Here is a 21312-nt window from a genome sequence, read left to right as displayed (position 1 = left end):
TTCATGTCTACAAAGGTGTATCCTATTAGTCGCTGCATAATAGTACTATCTGAGAAGCAAAACATTAACAGAATCTGGAATTCATTCCTGCCCATTACAACCAACAACTGTGTGGGGATTAATTATTCTAGCGCAAATACACTGAAAGTCTCTAAATGTAAATGTTTTTAGAAGAAAAAAATTTTAGATCTGGGGTACACAATCCTAGCCCCTACCTCTGGCAAGGTCTAGAGACACTGTGATTGTCGTACCTGGAGAGGTTGGGGTAGATAACACAGACATCTAACCTAATGGCAGAGCACAGGGATACTGTTAAACATCCTTGTGAGGATGGCCATTAGGCCTGAGCCTAGGCAACTCCATCTTAAAACCTAGTTTGAAACCTGCAGTTTCACCAGGCAACACCCACAGAGCCCTCCAGTACCGCCTCAAACAAGTTACTTCCTCTCACCCTGATAAACAGAGTGAAGCCCCTGGCAGGCTCTCCTCGCCTGATAAGAGGGAAAGGCGAGAAGATCAGGATAGAGACCACCAGACCAGATATTTCTGACCCCAGGGTCAATGATGTCATTGAGAAATCCGGTGGTAGCTGATAAGGATTGAAAGGGGGGTCAAAAAACCCCAAAATTTAGTATAAATAATAGAGCAAATGAACAGGGATTCAGCCAGCCAAAACAAGGATGCAAATTGAGCTGGAGAGCCTGATGAGGACTGATATCCCATCACTTGTCATTGTTCCTGATCCTCTGCATGATCCTCACCACTCTCAAACTCTACCACCTCGTCTGGACATTGGTGAGAGCCCCAAGTTCTCCCTTCATTCAACTCTCTCCTCAACCGGTTGTTCACTCCACGCCAGAAAAAGCCTGCCTTGGTTCTGGACCTAATCACTGAAGTCTAAGTGAGTGTACATCTGCTGGACATAAAGCCTAAGGCTTAAGACTTTTGATCTAACTCTTGAATTTAGCATGCAGAGGGAATGTTTGTCATTAGCCTGTCATGATTAAGTGTGTTTTGCAGTGCTTAGAATTAATCTAGTATTGTTTGCTGTGAATTAATTAATCTAGGATTGTTTGCTATGAATTAATTATGTCTATTGCAGTGCCCAGCATTAAGAATTGTCGTTTTCTTGATTAAGAACCTATAGAGTGAAATTGTATGAGTAATTTGAGTGAATAAAACATTGAAAGGGGCAGAAGCGAGTGGACATTCTTTATTTCTCCCCTCGACTGCATATGTCACAATTTTGCCCCCTCGTGACAAACACAATCCTACAAGACATGAGGCAGACCTCAAGGAAAAAGAATTATCCAGTCCAAAATAACAATGGGGCAAAGACTGAGAAATCTTGATCTGGCCTGTTTTTTATAAAGAAACACGGACTGGATAGGTTTTTAGGGAACGGGGTTAGAGAAGGGAGAATAATCACATAGACAAGTTTCTATCTGTGCAATTAAAATAACATAAAACAGGTGCTTCAAAGTACCTATGTGAATGATGTTTCTATGTGAAATGCTCAAAATTTGTCCATTAATCTGATACATATACCAATGCAGGACAAACAAATACATAAGGGAGCCCTGCTCAATGACTTGGGACTCCTTCAGAGAAAGGAGTGTCTGGTATCTGCCTGTTTCCCTGGACTCTACCGTCTGATGTCTACCGTCTGATGTTGGTTAAGATGCAGCATTTGGCCTTGACCACTAGGCATTTTGTATTAACCCACAGTCACTAATACATTCACTTCCAGAGTTCCAAGGCATTTAAATTCATTCTGAACTTCCCAATCCATATGAACAACAAAGGTTTAAAGGAGTTTATTTTGCTTTATAAGTCATGTCCTACATTTTGTAAAATTTTTGCTAATAATATTGTGTCCTAACAGATTTCAGACAACCTTTCCATGATAATTTAATTAAAAGTAAATGTATGCACTTACAACAAATACAACATAGTTACTATTTTCACATGCTTTGCATTAAGTCAACCCAATGATTGTCTTTCCAATGATATTGAGAAACATTTAGAATTTGAGTATATTACCCTACAGTTAATAATAATATATTCTATGCTTGAAAACTACTAAAAGAATAACTTTTAGGTGTTCTTTTAAAAATTATAAATATCTAAGGTGATGCATATTTTAAATGGCTTGATTTGACTACTTCAATATATATAACAAAACACCATGAACATATTCTATATATGTGTGTAAATATTTATGCATATAATTTTTACTCATCAACCATATATGTATTTTTATATACACAAACACATATATGTATATATGTATATATACATAATTTGTACTTATTAATTTAAAAGTAAATTTTAAAATATCTGAAAAGGAGATTAGCACACAGCTGAGACAGTGAGGGCATTAGCAGTATTATAAGAACGCTAATTTTTATTCTAAAGGAGACATGAGACCATAGAATTATTCTACAAAATGATGTGATATGAAATATCATAAGCTGACCGTATCTTTCAAAAAGTAGTTATATTACATGAATGCATTCAACCTCTTTTATGGAGTATGTTTAAAAACATCTTTTAGGTCTCAAAACCTATGTACACTGATAGGTTAGAAATGAAAGTGAGAATACAATTACTGTGATTTCACCTTCTTTCATTCTTTCAATGAGCTACACAAATCCAGTGATTTTCATCAGACCCTGTCGAAAATCACTGATTGAATTCGTGGTACCGACCAGTACATGTGATTTTTCAGCATACAAAAAAAGAGAGAGAGAGAGAAATCTTGAATATGGAAGCCAGAATTAGACAGGCAGTCAGTGTAGATAGGTAAATTGAGTCAGGTTGATCTAGCAGGCCAATTTTGAGTGAGTCTGGGAAGTTGGAGACTGTCCCCTGAGGGATCTTATCCAGAACCTGCCTCTGCTTCAACCTGTTACCAAGGTAACCTGACCCAGGAATTTCTCCTCCCTACAGGGAGCTATAAGGTTGTTAAAAGGTCCTTGTCTGCTCCATCCTGCCCTTCCTGCTTCAGCCCACCAGCTTCCCACCTTTTGACCATCCCACTGAGCATTCCTGGGACTAGCAGGAAAAAGAAAGATAAGGGAGTAAAGGCAGGAGAACAAAGGAAGCCTATGACAGATAAAAAGGAAAGAACACCTCTTTCTTGGGATACCAGGATACCAGCTATGGCCCCTTCTCCCTCATGGAAAAAGTCTATGTTACCCCTTTTAAAATAAACCCTGCTTATATTATTTGCTTGCCTCGGCGTGCTTCTCTAATGTTCAAACTTCAACATGTGGGGAAGCAGGACTGTCACCAATAACCATCAGTATGTATGAGTAATAAAACTGCTGCTATGACTACACAGAGGTATTTTTACTTCACTTATGCTCCCCCTGACCTTTGGAACTGGAAATTGAACTAAAGGAAAATAAGAAAGGGCTACTTCACTTAACTGAAAACCTCCTCATCTTACTTCCATTTGTGCTTCCATGATACTCCCATCTTCTTTTGGATCCTAGTCTACATTAGTATGCACAAAGAAAATTCTAGAACTGTAACGTGATATTACATTAAAATATATCATTCCAAATGAAAAACATTACATGGAATGTATGACGTTACTAAAAATCTATAACAGTAAAATTATGATATGTGGACATTTTCTAAATTGTAAGGAGGAAACTGCATCTTAATTTTTATTCTCAAAATAATGAAAGTAGTTTACCTAAGAGAAACTCCGGAGCTTGCTCAAATTCCAACTCATCATTATTCAACATAATATTTCTAGGCAGGTCAGCAAGAATCAAATCAGGTGCAATCTGAGATATTGGAATAGTAAGCCTTGGTTGATCTGGATTTACTAGGAGGTCTCCTGAGAATTATGTAAAAGTTTTTTTTTTAAAAAAAGAACATTTAAAGAAACAGAAATTTGTTTTTGCAAAAAACATTACTTATTTTCTATCCTTTTTATCCCTCCCTCAGTTTTTCTTATCATCCTAGATTTTTTTAGAAAAATTGAGAAATTGAAAAATAAAATCTGAAAATTTATTTAATATAAACCTATTTAGAATTTCAAAAATTCATTCATTAGGTAACAGAATTCAGAACTGCCTTAGCCTCCATGACTTCTGATTTGGAAATTATTTAAAATGAAAATAGAGATATTTTATAAAATAAATATTTTATAAAATAATTTATAAAATAAAAATAGAGATTTTTTTTAAAACTAGAGATATTTTTGCCACATCTATGAAGCAACTATCATATGGCAAAATGTTGGTAAGTTATGTCCATGTATTGTACTCTTTTTAACAATTCTATGAGATAGATTTGTCAGTACTTTTGTTTCACAGATGAGGTTACATAATTCCAAAAGCAAGCATTCAAACTCTCAAAACAACATTTTCAAAATAGAGAACACAAAATTTTATTGCTAAAAATAAATTTTTCTGAATTGCCACTACTAAATATACTATTTAATATAAATATATTAAAATATATTTAATTGAATATACTATCTTTCAACTGATCCCTATAGATAAAGATAATTTTTACATAAAAAAGTCACTTCACTTTTAAACACCTGTAAGTTGTATGAGGGTACACCACCGTACCTTCTTCTGCTTTCTTCATCAAGTCATCAAGTAAGATTTTCTGATGTTCTTCACCATCATTAAAACTGTATAATGCCCATTTCTTCAACAGAGTTTCTCCTTCACCACAAATATCAATCTCCAGCAACCCAGGAAACCATTCCTCCATGAGAGAATCGATGTGGTCCACAACTTGGCCCAGAAGAATACAGCCTGCAGAATTCATATAAGAGCTCATCAACCCATACTGCTGTGAAGCTAGGCAAGTTGTTGTTTTGAAAGTTGTTGGAAAGTTGTTGTTCTGATTTGGTTTGAGTGTTTTTTAAGTCAGGGTCTCACTACACTGCCCAGTTGGGTCTTGAATTCCTCCAGCCTCATCCACCCAAGTAGCTTGGGTTTCAGGTGCATATCATCACGCTCTAGTTCTGGAAAGGACTGTTTGTGTTTGATTTTGCTTATGATACAACTTTTTCATTTTTATTGGTTCTTTTTAGTTATAAATAACAACAGGATTCATTTTGACATGATTATAAAAGCATGGATATATTTGTTCTAATTCAGTCCCCGTACTTCCCCTTCTCCTCCTCCCCTTTAAAGTTTAGATTTCTATGAGGGTACAACTCAAAGTTTCAAATTAATTTGCTTACCTTTTCTACAAGAAGGAACTGTAATTTTTAAGAAGCTCTCTAGGTGATTGTCTACGACTTCAGATCCTACCAAACAGTAAGCTTCAGGAGACCAATTCAAATAGATGCCTTGTCTCCAGTACATTCTGTTTGGGCGAAGTGCTCGCTCTGCAGGAAAGTGAAGAGGATCCAAATATATTTATTAATTATTAACTACTTGGTAAGTTAAAAAGAAAAGCTACGGCCCACACCTCAGGTAACAGGAATACAGATATATTTATTTAAAGAAAATGTTTGGTTGTTAATGAGTCCTCAACATATTCATTAAATTTTGTATTAAATATTTTATTCTTAATTTTGCAATAAAATAAATCAAATGTCCTTTAGAGTTCTTAAGACACATTTCAGGTACATGCTGGTAATAAGTTTGACATAATATATATGAAGAACGAGAGTCACAAATAAGTTGTGATAACTTTTGAAAAGTTTATTTTCATACTCTATTAAGGCCATTTAGGAACTAGCTATATGTTAATTCCAAGCAATATAAGATTTATAAGTCTGTCTTTGGACCAGAAAAAAATTATATTTCTCCCCTTGGAGTATTAAGAAATTTTTATTATAATTTTTTTAAATAATCATTATAAACACCCATTGTTGTTCTTTTTTGTAAATTCCTCAGAGATTATGCAGCAGAATGGAGATGTGACAATCTGTATCCTGAATGGTCAGTACCTGATACAGTTGTCAAGTTAAACTACCCTCCTATGCAATGATCCCTTCTTTTTGTTACTGTTTCTTCATCTGTATGTTTTGTGTGTATGTGTGTGAATACACACACTTGTGTATTTAAACCTAAGACTCCTATTAATCCCACTTTTTAAAATTATAGCTTCTTGTTTGCTGTGGCATGGAAAGAAAGAAATTAATTTAGTTGTTGGAAATGTGTCTAACATGAAAATAGGCTTCAGTAAGGACCTGAGGACTTTTCTTCCAGAAAAATTCCATGAGTTTATATGTGTTTATATATAATGACCTCTTTGGAGTTTTCTGAGCTTATTTCTGAATTCAGTTGCCTTCCAAACAAGTAAACTCTGGGGAAAGGACAGTATTTTTCTCCTTAATTTGTCGAAATATTAAGTTTTCTTTAAGTACATACCTCTTCCTGAAAGCATGTAAGGTGAAATTTCAAGTAATCGATTGATTAATCTTGACCAAAATCCCATTGGAAAATAAGGCATTTCATACAGTCGAATGATAATTTCTGAGTTCTCACAATGGGGAAGTTCTATCACAGGTCTGTGGTCCGACAAACTAAAGAGAAAAGTACAACATCATTATACATTTAGAAAATACACAACCATATTGGGTAAGGTACTTTACTACTCAAAGTCAGTGAAGATAACTGTTCCAAGAAACTGCACCTTACTTATAATATTCTTTTGCAATATGCTCTTCCTATGTCAAAAATTCAATGATCATTGCTCAGATGAAATAAATGTATGATTTTCTCAATAATACTATGTACAGTAATAAATTATTATAATTAGTTATACATAGACAAATATTAAGATTATATATAACTTGAAAAAGCATAAGTCCTAGGAAGAAAGTATATATCTATACTTAGAACTGTCATCCATCAATCAGAATAATTTTCACTTTAACATCATATTTCTGGATAATATTTCCCAGTTGCTTACAGAACAATAAGAAAGATTTCCACAATACAGTGCTAGAATTTAGGTCTCCATTGAGATGCTATAAAATCTGTTGAAGACTCACAATCTCCCCAGAACTTCTCTAATATAATAACTCTTTTTGTCATGTAAAGACACATACACACACACAATGCCCACTATTTTCCTTTCTTAAATAATTTAAGCAGTGATGAGCCAAATAACTATTATATATGTAAAATAAGTCACTATATATTTAGTGTCAGATACAATGTTTCCATTAAAAATATGTGCTGTATTTATGTAGGAAGTTTACAAAAGGAGTAAAAAGAAATTTAGTACATCTATTATACAACAAAATCACCATTACAATTAAAACAATAGATCAGACTGCGGCGGAGGAGATAACTTCATTGAAACCTGCGGATACAGGTGTGTAATTCCCTAGCCTTCCCTCTCCACACATCGGGGAAACCTTAAGGGCCCCTCCCAGCTCTCCCGTAAGGGCCTCTCCCAGCTCTCCCGTGAGCGCAATAGCCAGCCCGAGGGAATCAGAGGTGCTGCGGGACCCGCGGCGCGGAACTACCGCTCCCACCAGGGCTGACAGCTGAGGTCTCTTGCACCAGCTACCGGGGGCGTGGCTACCGGAGGGCAAGTAAAATTCGCTGAGGATTCTCAGCCCCGAGCTCTACAAACTTAGGGTGTGAGGGAATGGCAAACTGGAAGAGTGTGCCCAGTCGTTCATGAAAACAGGGCTCCCGGGAGCAGCAGACCTGACGTGTAGCCAGTGTTGTGGTGAGTGGCACCCGTGAGAGGGGCCTGGCTAGATGAAAAGTGGGAAGTGACTAGACACAAGAGGAGGCCCTAGGCACTCAGGATTGGAGACTCGCCCAGTCTGGGAGGAGCTGCTGCACAGTGATTGGTTCCCGCGTATTGACAGGAGAAACTTGGCCTGGTGGGCACAGCGCCACCTACTGGAAGACAAGTTAATCAAACTCTAAGACAGCATTTATTAGTTTTTTTTTCTTTTCTCTTTTTTTTGATTTGGGTTTTTCTTTCATTTTCATTTTTCTTTCTTGTTTTTTTAAGTTTTTTTTACAATTTTTTTTGAATTTTTTTTCTTCTAATTTTAATTTTAATTTTTTTATTATTTTTTTAATTTGTTTTCTTTTTTATTTCCTATTTTTTTCTTCTTTTGTCTTTTCATTTCTTTTTCAATTATCTTATCCCCCCTTCCTTGAATTCTACCTGCTTACTCTCATTCTCTTTAGTGACTTCTTCCCTTCCCTTCTAATACCTTTCCTCCCAAGCATCAAATAAATTTATAGGAGTAAACAGTAACTCATCAGTCAAACAGAATAAGAAGTAACATGAGCAGCTTCAAAAAGCAAGGAAGAAAAGGAGTACAAACAATGCAGGACAGCCTAAATATTCAGGAGGACCTAGAGTCATCAGAAAAACGGTCATATAAAGAACTCAAGGAACACCTTAGACAGATGGAATGGAACCTTAAAGAGGATACAAGACAGCAAATTCAAGCAGCGAAAGAACACATTGAGAATGAGTTACATAAACAGATAAAAGAAGAAGTTAAGCATCTTTATCAGGAGATAGAGATTATAAAAAATAATCAAACAATAATTCTAGAAATGAAGGAAACGATAAACCAAATTAAAAACTCAATTGAGAGTATCACTAACAGAGTGGAGCAAGTAGAAACCAGAACGTCAGATAATGAAGACAAAATATATCATCTTAAAAAGAGTCTAGCCAACTCAGAAAGGCTGGTAAAAAATCACGAGAAAAACAACCAAGAGTTATGGGATAACATAAAAAAAACAAACTTACGAGTCATCGGGATAGAAGAAGGTACAGAGATTCAAACCAAGGGAATGAGTAACCTGCTGAATGAAATAATTACAGAAAACTTTCCAGAAATAAAAAAGGAAACAGATATACAAATTGAAGATGCATACAGGACACCAAGCACACAAAATCACAGTAGACCAACGCCAAGACACATTGTTATGAAGATGTCCAATATACAGAACAAAGAGAAAATATTAAAAGCTACAAGAGAAAGGAGACAGATAACATTCAGGGGTAAACCAATAAGGTTAATAATGGATTTTTCATCACAGACACTGAAATCAAGAAGGTCATGGAACAATGTATTTCAAACACTGAAAGACAATGGATGCCAACCAAGAATTCTGTATCCAGCAAAGTTAAGCTTCAGGTATGACAACGAAATAAAAATCTTTCATAATAAACAAAAGTTAAAAGAATTTGCAGCCAGAAAACCAGCATTCCAAAGCATTTTGAGCAAAACACTACACTAGGAAGAAATGAAAAACAATAACCAAAACCATCAGTGGGAAGTGCCTCGGTAAAGACAGAGGGCGAGGGGAAAGATAATCATGGAGAAACAAACTAAATTTTTTTTAAAAAAAAGGATAAATAATCAAACATGGATGGAAGTACAAACCATATATCAATAGTAACTCTGAATGTTAATGGCTTAAACTCTCCAATAAAGCGACATAGGCTGGTATCATGGATTAAAAAAACAAATCCAACAATATGCTGCCTCCAGGAGATACATCTGATTGGAAAAGATATACACAGGCTGAAGGTGAAAGGTTAGGAAAAAATATACCATGCACACGGTCCTCGTAAGCAAGCAGGGGTGGCCATCGTCATATCAAATAAAATCGACTTCAAGACTAAGTTAATCAAAAGGGATAAAGAAGGACATTATATACTGTTAAAAGGAACCATTCACAAGACATAACAATTATCAATATTTATGCACCAAATAATGGTGCTGGGACATTCATAAAACAAATTCTCCTCAAGTTCAAGAATCAAGTAGACCACAACACAATAATTATGGGTGACTTCAACACACCTCTCTCACCATTGGACAGATCCTCCAAACAAAAGTTGAATAAAGAAACTATACAACTCAATATCACAATCAATAACCTAGACTTAACTGACATATATAGAATATATCAACCATCATAAAGTGGATATACTTTTTTCTCAGAAGCACATGGATCCTTCTCAAAAATAGACCATATATTATGCCATAGGGCAACCCTCAGTAAATATAAAGGGGTGGAGATAATACCATGCATTTTATCGGATCATAATGGAATGAAACTGGAAATCAACAATAAAAGAAGGAAGGAAAAATCCTACATCACATGTAAAAATGAACAATATGTTACTGAATGATCAATGGGTTACAGAAGACATAAAGGAGGAAATCAAAAAATTCTTAGAGATAAATGAAAATACAGACACAACATATCGGAATCCATGGGACACAATGAAAGCAGTTTTAAGAGGAAAATTCATCGCCTGGTGGTCATTCCTCAAAAAAAGAAAAAAAACAACAAATAAATGAGCTCACACTTCATCTCAAAGCCCTAGAAAAGGAAGAGCAAAACAACAGCAAATGTAGCAGAAGGCAAGAAATAATTAAAATCAGAGCAGAAATCAATGAAATTGAAACAAAAGAAATTATTGAAAAAATTAACAAAACTAAAAGTTGGTTCTTCGAAAAAATAAATAAGATCGACAGAACTTTAGCCATGCTAACAAAGAGAAGAAGAGAGAGAACTCAAATTACTAACATACGGGATGAAAAAGGCAATATCACAACAGATGCTACAGAAATACAGAAGACAATTAGAAATTATTTTGAAAACCTATATTCCAATAAAATAGAAGATAGTGAAGACATCGATAAATTTCTTAAGTCATATGATTTGCCCAGACTGAGTCAGGAGGATACACACAATTTGAACAGACCAATATCAATGGAGGAAATTGAAGAAGCCTTCAAAAGACTACCAACCAAGAAAAGCCCAGGACCGGATAGGTATACAGCGGAGTTTTACAAAATCTTTAAAGAAGAATTAATACCAATAATTTTCAAGTTATTTCAGGAAATAGAAAAAGAGGGAGCTCTTCCAAATTCATTCTATGAGGCCAACATCACCCTGATTCCGAAACCAGACAAAGACACCTCAAAGAAAGAAAACTACAGACCAATATCTCTAATGAACCTAGATGCAAAAATCCTCAATAAAATTCTGGCGAATCGAATACAAAAACACATCAAAAAAATTGTGCACCATGATCAAGTAGGATTCATCCCTGGGATGCAAGGATGGTTCAATATACGGAAATCAATAAATGTTATTCACCACATCAATAGACTTAAAGATAAGAACCATTTGATCATCTTGATAGATGCAGAAAAAGCATTCGACAAAGTACAGCATCCCTTTATGTTCAAAACATTAGAAAAACTAGGGATAACAGGAACTTACCTTGACATTGTAAAAGCTATCTATGCTAAGCCTCAGGCTAGCATCATTCTGAATGGACAAAAGTTAAAGGCATTCCCTCTAAAATCTGGAACAAGACAGGGATGCCCTCTATCACCACTTCTATTCAATATAGTTCTTGAAACACTGGCCAGAGCAATTAGACAGACGAAAGAAATTAAAGGCATAAAAATAGGAAAAGAAGAACTTAAATTATCACTATTTGCAGATGACATGATTCTATACCTAGAAGACCCAAAAGGGTCCACAAAGAAACTACTAGAACTAATAAATGAATTCAGCAAAGTGGCAGGATATAAAATCAACACGCATAAATCAAAGGCATTTCTGTATATCAGCAACAAAACTTCTGAAACGGAAATGAGGAAAAACACTTCATTCACAATATCCTCCAAAAAAATATAATACTTGGGAATCAACCTAACAAAAGAGGTGAAAGATTTATACAATGAAAACTACAGAACCCTAAAGAGAGAAGTAGAAGATCTTAGAAGGTGGAAAAATATACCCTGTTCATGGATAGGCAGAACTAACATCATCAAAATGGCGATATTACCAAAAGTTCTCTATAGGTTTAATGCAATGCCAATCAAAATCCCAACGGCATTTCTTGTAGAAATTGATAAAGCAATCATGAAATTCATATGGAAAAATAAAAGACCCAGAATAGCAAAAGCAATTCTAAGCAGGAAGTGTAAATCAGGCAGTATAGCGATACCAGATTTCAAACTATACTACAGAGCAATAGTGACAAAAACAGCATGGTACTGGTACCAAAACAGGCGGGTGGACCAATGGTACAGAATAGAGGACACAGAAACCAATCCACAAAGTTACAACTATCTTATATTTGATAAAGGGGCTAAAAGCATGCAACAGAGGAAGGATAGCATCTTCAACAAATGGTGTTGGGAAAACTGGAAATCCATATGCAACAAAATGAAACTGAATCCCTTTCTCTCGCCATGCACAAAAGTTAACTCAAAATGGATCAAGGAGCTTGATATCAAATCAGAGACTCTGCGTCTGATAGAAGAAAAAGTTGGCTCCGATCTACATATTGTGGGGTCGGGCCCCAAATTCCTTAATAGGACACCCATAGCACAAGAGTTAATAACAAGAATCAACAAATGGGACTTACTTAAACTAAAAAGTTTTTTCTCATCAAAAGAAACAATAAGAGAGGTAAATAGGGAGCCTACATCATGGGAACAAATTTTTACTCCTCACACTTCAGATAGAGCCCTAATATCCAGAGTATACAAAGAACTCAAAAAATTAGACAATAAGATAACAAATAACCCAATGAACAAATGGGCCAAGGACCTGAACAGACACTTCTCAGAGGAGGATATACAATCAATCAACAAGTACATGAAAAAATGCTCTCCATCTCTAGCAGTCAGAGAAATGCAAATCAAAACCACCCTAAGATACCATCTCACTCCAGTAAGATTGGCAGCCATATGAAGTCAAACAACAACAAGTGCTGGAGAGGATGTGGAGAAAAGGGTACACTTGTACATTGCTGGTGGGACTGCAAATTGGTGCAGCCAATTTGGAAAGCAGTTTGGAGATTCCTGGGAAAGTTGGGAATGGAACCACCATTTGACCCTGCTATTGCCCTTCTCGGATTATTCCCTGAAGACCTTAAAAGAGCATGCTACAGGGATACTGCCACATCGATGTTCATAGCAGCACAATTCACAATAGCTAGACTGTGGAACCAACCCAGATGCCCTTCAATAGATGAATGGATAAAAAAAATGTGGCATCTATACACAATGGAGTACTATGCAGCAATAAAAATGACAAAATCATAGAATTTGCAGGGAAATGGATGGCACTAGAGCAGATTATGCTTAGTGAAGCTAGCCAATCCCTAAAAAACAAATACCAAATGTCTTCTTTGATATAATGAGAGCAACTATGAGCAGAGCAGGGAGGAAGAGCAGGAAGAAAAGATTAACATTAAACAGAGACATGAGATGGGAGGGAAAGGGAGAGAAAAGGGAAATTGCATGGAAATGAAGGGAGACCCTCATTGCTATACAAAATTACATATAAGAGGTTGTGAGGGGAATGGGAAAATAAACAAGGAGAGAAATGAATTACAGTAGATGGGGTAGAGAGAGAAGATGGGAGGGGAAGGGAGGGGGGATAGTAGGGGATAGGAAAGGTAGCAGAATACAACAATTACTAATAGGGCATTATGTAAAATTGTGGATGTGTAACCGATGTGATTCTGCAATCTGCATTTGGGGTAAAATTGGGGGTTCATAACCCACTTCAATCTAATGTATGAAATATGATATGTCAAGATTTTTGTAATGTTGTGAACAACCAATAAAAAAAATTTTAAAAAAACAATTAAAACAATATAATAAATGGTAAATATCCAAGAAATTAAATTTTTAAGAGTTGTTTTTACCTGCTTGGAACCAGCAAATATTCTTCTCCTGTTGGCAAAGCAATCTGGAATTTTTCTAGGAGTTTAAAATACTGTGTCATGTAGTTCTTTGGAAATCTCCTTTTCTTTGAAAGAAATTTTTCCACATCTCTACGTGAAATAATTCCCTTAGGATGTTTTGGATAGCCTTCCACTTTTACTGTCAAAATCTGAAAGATTTAAACTCATAAGTCATCACCAGGATTTACTTTCTGAAATGTTTCAAATTTAAAGTTTTTCATGTCTCTTTGCTCAGTGAAAATGATTAGAACAGTTTGTCCAATACAATAGAAGACCTAATTTCTCTAGCAGCTACTCAGTCTGGAAGCCCCATGGAGACTTCCTCCTTGAAAAACATTTATTAGCTTAAGAGAGTAAATTCAGATCAGAATTTATTGGGATTCTCTGAAATGAACCTTGAGATTTTGCTTGATTCAATTAACAGATCCATCTGATACCCTAGATTTGTACTGCAATCTTATCACTAATACATTCCTAGGGAAATTAGCTTCCAAACTTTTATCACTGCAGGCTTACAGTAAAATCCTACTTGACATTCATATAATAGAAGAGGGCTTCCATCAATTGGAAGAGAGGCTGAGGAGTACAGGTTAGTGAGTCTCTAGGTAACTACTATATTTTGCTGGATTCCATGTGCAAAATCTCGGGTAAGTCTAGGATAAGGCTTGAGAATATGCTATTTAACAAGCAACCCAGATGATTTTAGCACAGAGACCTTTCAATGAGCTTTGATCATTGTCATAGCATTTATGAATCTGAATCTGGTTCAGAAGAATCCAAATTCAAATCTAGGCTGAATGACAAGCTATATGAACTTGAGAAAGGATTTGATTTCTTTAAGGGAAAGTTTCCTTCTCTGTAAAAATGAGAAAATGAAAGTGTCTTTTAGATTGCCTTGAGAATGAAATGACACATGTAAAGTTTGCAAAGTGTATATCACAATTTTTAGTATATAATAAGCCCTTATGTGCCATCTATGTACATATTTCAATTAATTTTTTAGCAAATTTATTTGAAAAAGATGTGTATGCTTCATATTTTAGTAGATTTATAATGTTTAAGGGATTCTTAAATAAGTGAAAGCATTATTTTTCATTTTCATGCAGCTAAGTAACATACTAAATTGTAAAATCATTAGGCCCAAGAACTTGTTTCACCCATCTCTACATTTCTATTCTTGGTGTGTAATTTTTATTGAATCAATGAATGCACAAATGATTGGACACACTGGCATCTAATGACAATGGGCCATGGGCCACTGCATAGTAGAAATTGTAGTTTAGACTTTTCTCATGCTGTTACTTTATACAAGATCAGACTGTCCTTAAAATTTAGGAAATGAGGCAAATGGTTTAACCATTTTAGTGTTTTTTAAATCTTAAGAACCTCTCTAGAAATCTTCTATCTCCAACCATACTTCACATTTTCTTTGTGGCACTCAGCATCGCCAGTATATTATATGTGGACTTATCAGTTTTTTCCTCTAATTTGAATGCTAGTCTTATGCCTGCACAATTTTGTTAGTGCTATAAGCCCAGCACCAGAATAATATCTGGAACATAGTAAATATTGAATAAGTTTTGTTGAATGAGTAAATTTTGAGCAAATGTGATTGGAGCACTTTATCCTACAGTTAGTTTTAACATCACTGAAGTCAAACTAGTTGGTTAGAAATTGTAACTCTGTCCATCAATTTCTTTATCTTCAACATGGATACTAATAGCACCACTTAAATAGCTGTGGTGAGAATTAAATGAGGTCATCTTTGCGAAATGCAAAGTAACCCCCCTCATATGTTAGCCATTTTATCTACTTATTTTACTTAGACAAATTCATTTTTATCTAACAGCAAGTTTTTATTAACAAAATCATTTTTAAAAGAGCCTGTACTTGATTTTCCTAGTAGATCTATAGTGTCTTACCAATATTTGTACTTGATTTTTCAAAGGTGGAAAATACTAATCTTTCTCTCCCTATACATGTACTACTCAGTCCATCAAGAAATGCATCCCATTTCCCCTACCCTTGAATCTGGCCTTGTGGATGCTCTGGCCACTAGAATGCAACAGAATTGATGTTTTGCTAGTTCTGAGCCTAGCATTTAACAGGACTAGTGACTTTTGCTTCATTTCTCTTGATAGCCTGCCACCATGTACCTAATTACCCTGTGCTCTTCATTCAGGAAGCCCAACCCAGTCATGGAGAGGCCTCATGGAAGAGCACCAGTACCACCCAAGCCTAAGTGTAGCCTTCTAGGACTTTCCAGCCTCATTCAACAAATGAAACCAATTGAATGGCCATACCAAGATCACGTGGAGCAGAACTACTCAGCTGAAACCAGCTGACCCACAGAAGACTAAGAAATAATATGTTCTTGGTGTTTCAAGCCTCTAAATTTTGGGGTAGCTTATTACATGCCAATAAAATCTAAAGCACTATCTTTTCACCTTTAAAAGTCCCCCCTACTATTCCTTCAACCTACTAACTACTGTATATACCTGCTAATTTATGCCCTTATTGGAGGAAAGAAACATTTCCAATTTTTTTCTATATTTTCCCCACATACATCAAGATTAAATTTCCATGCAAGCCTATTAATGCTCCACCTGATTCTTTAATAGCACTCTTTCATATTTTTTATCATACAGTTAAATAGTTTTGCAAACTTCTCCCTGCCTTGACAGAACCTTCCTTAATAAATTAGTGACCTAACAGCTCAGGGCACACCGAGGGTAGGTGGGCTCATTAGAGCTTCTGCACCATGAAATTATTCCTGCCCTTGTCTTGATGATTCATGGAGGTGAACACCCCTATTTATTTCTGCAGATGAGTATCAGACAAGTTGCTTTGCTTTCACATGGTTATTTATAGCTTTCCTTACCTTTAAATCTAAGTGAAAATGACATTATATTTCAATTTATCAGCATAAATAAAAATGATGGTATTTACTTGGTAAGTTAATAACAAATTTAAATTATCATTTTACCAACATTTTAAGTATGTCTTTCGAAATAACTTTGAGCTGTTTGAATTCTTGATTTAATTTTCACTTAGATTAGCATGTTAATACTATAATATGTTAAAGAGAAGGAGAACTTTTATGGAGTTTTGACTTAATTACCCTATAGAATCTTCAGGAATTTTATTGTGCTCATGATAAAAATCTGTTTTTGTTTTCAAAAGGATGATTCTAATACAAACCTCTTCCTTATTCAACTATAGAGAATATGCTTACCCTAATCTACACATGTGCCACTTCACATGGAAACATCACTCTTGGGGATAAAGTTAGCATTTTCCTGCCTGGGTGGAGATCCTGATAGCTGCCTACAACAAAATCTGGAGGTTATATTTAAAACTCTCTTTACTACCAGATATATCTACCTACATATATGTTTTATTTTTCTCCCTACCTGACACACTTTCCAAAACTACATGAGTATATTTTTATAGTTTTAAAGATGTTTTTCATTTTCTAACATAATGTTATACAACTACATCAAATATAAAATTAGCTAATATTTACTGCTCACACAGAACTACAGAGGTAATTAATACAGAAGAAGCTATTGTTATTCTCATTTTATGAACGGATAAGGGCTTAAAATGTTAGAAATGTTAGAAACTCTTTAGAAGATATATCAACACAGGTCAAGCTGAGTCTAGAGCATGTGCCCTTGGTCACATTACTGGTTTTGTTATCATTTAATAGATGGTGAGTAAAATCACACTTTTCATGGCACACATGCAGAATAATGAAAATCTAACTTAAAAATACATGACAAAATAGTAAAAACTGGCCCATTACAATTAGATGCCAATTACAATAATGTGTCAATATGCTCTCAAATTCCAGAGTCTAGGAATTAGTCTCAACTGAGTTCTCTCTTCAAAATACTTTCCTTTATATCCTTAGATGGAATTTAGGAACTAGTATTCTAAATTTGAGGAAACTTAATTATTATTTAATTGGAAGAGATATTTCTAATATAAAAATATATAATTATTTTAGGACCTCATCAAGCCATAGGCAAAACTATAAGTTTTGATCATAAACAAGATAATTATCAATGAGTACATGTCTCCTGAGCTCACTGCAGTTTATGATTAAGCTACACACAATCATTCTCAATTGGAGGAATTTTGCACCCCCCAGAAAACTTTTTATCAACATCTAGATTCATTTTTATTGTTCATAACTGGAAGGGTGCAGCCAGCATCCAGAAAGTATAGACAAAAATGCTGCTATCATCCTATGATGTGCAATAAAGAAGTAAGTCAATGGTGTTGAGGCTGAGAAACTCTGAGCTCATGTGTTCTACTTTAGTGATTTTCTATGGTAAATGTATAAAGAAGAATTATAACTAATCAATAAAACTCATTGGCATTGGGTTATAAGTGGGAGAACTTATTTTCCATATGGAGTATAAATGTAGAAAAGAGAATTATAACCACCACCATCCAAAGTTTTCAAAAGCTTATACAGTTTGGACTATGCACTTAAGAGTGGAAACTCCCCTCCATATTATCAAGGTAGAGGTTTCAACAGGCCCATCAACCCAATTTCCTCATATGTGTTTGCCCCAAGGATTTTCATTAGGCCTTTATTCATTGACCAGGTGAACAGACAGACTGAACATATTCAGGGTCTAGAAAAGTGGCAAAGAATACAAGGTACAGTGTTTATCTGTGACTTGGAAACAGAGACACATAAGTGAACTCTAAGATATCCTCTTCCATGAAGCTCTTTGAACAGCCTTCTCCATGAAGTATTCTGCAGTTTTCTATATTTACAATACTTTAACTGAACACAACTGCTAAGATGCTCAGTTCTCTGGGTGCTATCTGTTCAACTTTTCAATCTCTGCAAATCAAATACCCCTAAAATGTAAGACACCAACCTGGGCCATGACTTTACAAAGCCACTTGGGTTCCACAAAATATAAGTCGCTTAACTGCAGTGCTGGGTCTTGAAAATGAAGAAGGACTCCTGTGCCAAAAATTCATCAAACAGTGAAACATGGAATCTAGAACATATGAATACTGAGGAGCTTTAGAGAAAGTCTAGTCCAACTACCTTATCTTACAGATAAGAAACTTTTAGCACAATTAGTGGCAGCACTGGGACTAGAGGCTGGGCATACTGTTCCCAAGCTCTAAAGTTCATTACTATAAATTAATTATTTTTGAACTATATAAATTGACCATATGTAAGCAAATTTCAGATAAATGCATTGAAGAAGATATACTTATAAAAAATAAAAATCCATAATTTACTTTTCACTTTCTAAATGTACATTCCAAAGACTTATCTTATTTTCAATACAGATTTAAAAAACACACACACAACTTATCACAGTCTATCTGATTAAAGAATAATAAGAAAAGGGAATAGATTATCATCAACATAAGATATTTTTCATATAAAAGAATTCAGGGATCAAAAACAATTTCCCAGACACTTTCTCAAGATGCACAAATTAACTCCCACATTTTTAGCAAGATAATTCCCAGCAAAGACACAATTAGTGCTGCAGTTGGTTTACTATGAGATCCATGAGTGATGAAACAGCAAGATCTGCCAATCAGGAGCTGCGTCATCTCAGACAGCCTTCGACTCTAAATGACCCAGGTAAACCATTGCAGTAAAAAGTATCCTTTACAGCATAAAAATAACTATGACATCCACTAAATTCATTTGACTCTATGAAAGGATATGGGTATGATCAGTGTTCAATAGCACCTGAACAGCAAAACCACACTCATGTGGGTTCAGGAACCCACGTGTTTTAATTCCTGCTCAGGAGTCCTTAGATGATTTCTAAATTATTTTTTCATGACATGATTATTATTCAACATCCATCCACATAATGATCTTCTAAAAATCAGTGGCCTGTTGTAAGAATTTTGTAGACATTCTCTTAAGTTGTAAATATAGTCTATACAAGATTCAGACACATTTTTACAAAGAACTATGATCACGTTTTGAAAAAAGAAATGTGAAACAAATAAACACACAAACCTGATTCATTTAGGAAGTGAACTGCATGAGGAAGCTCATTTTCATCTAACTGCAGCTGATTTTCTTTCACTAGTTGTAATAATCGTTTCCGATCAATTACAGGAAATTCAATTGGCACATTTTTACGCTCTGATAAAATGATTTTCTCAAGTTCTACATAGCAGTCTGGAATTAGCTGCCCAACGACAGGCTGATCTCGAATCTATAAAATTACAAATGATAAGCTGTAAAAACTTATTTTATTTTGTATTTGACAGGTGTTTGGTAAATGCAGGGCTAATAGTTTTTATAGAAATGATAGATATATCATTCAGAAATATATGTGTGAACAAAGTTGAGATACAATATAAATCTATTTAAATTGTAATGAATAGAACATGAAATTGAAATATTTCAAGAAAAGTATGGACACAGGTCAATTTGGAAAGAACTATCAAGTTTATTTTATATACACTTTTTTAATTTTTATTTTTATTTGCTATTTGCACAAAAATATTTATCTAATCATCCAGAAATTTCCTGGCCAAAAAAAAAAAAAAAAGAGAGAGAGAGAGATAAATTGCTAACCAATACAAAAGGATTTTCTATTTTCTAAAGCCTTAGGCTTATATGCAATCAACATGTTAGCATATGACATCAGTAACTATTAAAGAACTTTGGACACTTTTTTATTAGATAAAATACTCACATCCAGAGGTAAAACGCTAAATTCTGTGCTTGTTGTTTTAAAAATGCTATATTGGCAAATTGTAAATATCAATAATTAAGCCTGGAGACATAAAGTCTTCTCACTCAAGCTATTTTATCTCATGGAACCTTGAACTTGGGAAAATAAGAAATCATCTAAACACAATGATTCTGTCTCAAGAAGGCAACCACTGGGAATCTAATCACTGCTTAATAGTTGAGAAACATATAAAGTAAGCTTTTCAAAGTGTTGTCTTAAGATGATAGCAACTTATAAAGTTTCTATAATAAACGTATTTTCCAAATGTTTTTGGAAAATACATACACTGATCTTTTTTTTTCCTTAAAAAGCTAATTTTAAGTACAAATACAATTTTCTTTAACAATAGTAACTGAAATGTCTTAAATAACCACCAGATGGCAAACTCTGCCCATTTCTGGATCCCTGATAATTTTTATATATATTTTTAACCTGACAATAACCACCATAACTTAAGCAAACTTATTATGAATTCAGTATTATTTGACACACATAAACACAAAAATTTAACTGTTCTTTTCCTACTTATAACAAGAGGGTTAAAGAACCTGATATATAGCACCCATAGCCATTGACTTCCAAGTTCATCAAAAAATGGTTTTTCAAAAAACTGTTTTCTTACATCCTTTGTCCAAGAAAATGAAACAGAATTCTACTAGCCTCCACTTTTAATATTTTTTTATTATTTAGAAGTTAAGATGAAATAGAACTTTTGAAGTTTATGTTTTAATCTAAGGAAGAAATAAAGGTTTCACAGAAAGCAGAATAGGCAGAAAGGGATGAATTTAATAGGCCTGGGTCACAGGGCCAGGAGGAGAAGCCTGTTCTGATATTAAGCATTATTGTCAGC

At 34.7% G+C, this 21312-nt stretch overlaps 1 protein-coding gene across 5 annotated transcripts in view; it reads right to left on the bottom strand.

Annotated features, from left to right (window-relative positions):
- LRRK2 (leucine rich repeat kinase 2) overlaps positions 1-21312 on the bottom strand; it is a 136462-nt gene that overhangs the window by 39111 nt on the left and 76039 nt on the right. For all 5 annotated transcript variants that reach the window (XR_014024010.1, XR_014024011.1, XR_014024012.1 and 2 more), the window contains 7 exons: positions 19736-19937; positions 18615-18703; positions 13675-13862; positions 6360-6514; positions 5222-5368; positions 4596-4787; positions 3707-3853 (listed from right to left, as the gene is read on the bottom strand). Coding sequence is in view for 1 of the 5 variants with exons in the window: in XM_081309432.1 (XP_081165558.1) it covers positions 3707-3853; positions 4596-4787; positions 5222-5368; positions 6360-6514; positions 13675-13862; positions 18615-18703; positions 19736-19937 (1120 nt within the window). In the remaining 4 variants the exon portion in view is untranslated. The remainder of the gene's footprint in view (positions 1-3706; positions 3854-4595; positions 4788-5221; positions 5369-6359; positions 6515-13674; positions 13863-18614; positions 18704-19735; positions 19938-21312) is intronic.

The sequence above is a fragment of the Spermophilus citellus genome (genome assembly GCF_964194105.1).
Source record: "Spermophilus citellus genome assembly, chromosome: 10".
Taxonomy (NCBI): Eukaryota; Metazoa; Chordata; class Mammalia; order Rodentia; family Sciuridae; genus Spermophilus; species Spermophilus citellus.
This window is presented reverse-complemented; position numbering and strand designations above follow the sequence as displayed.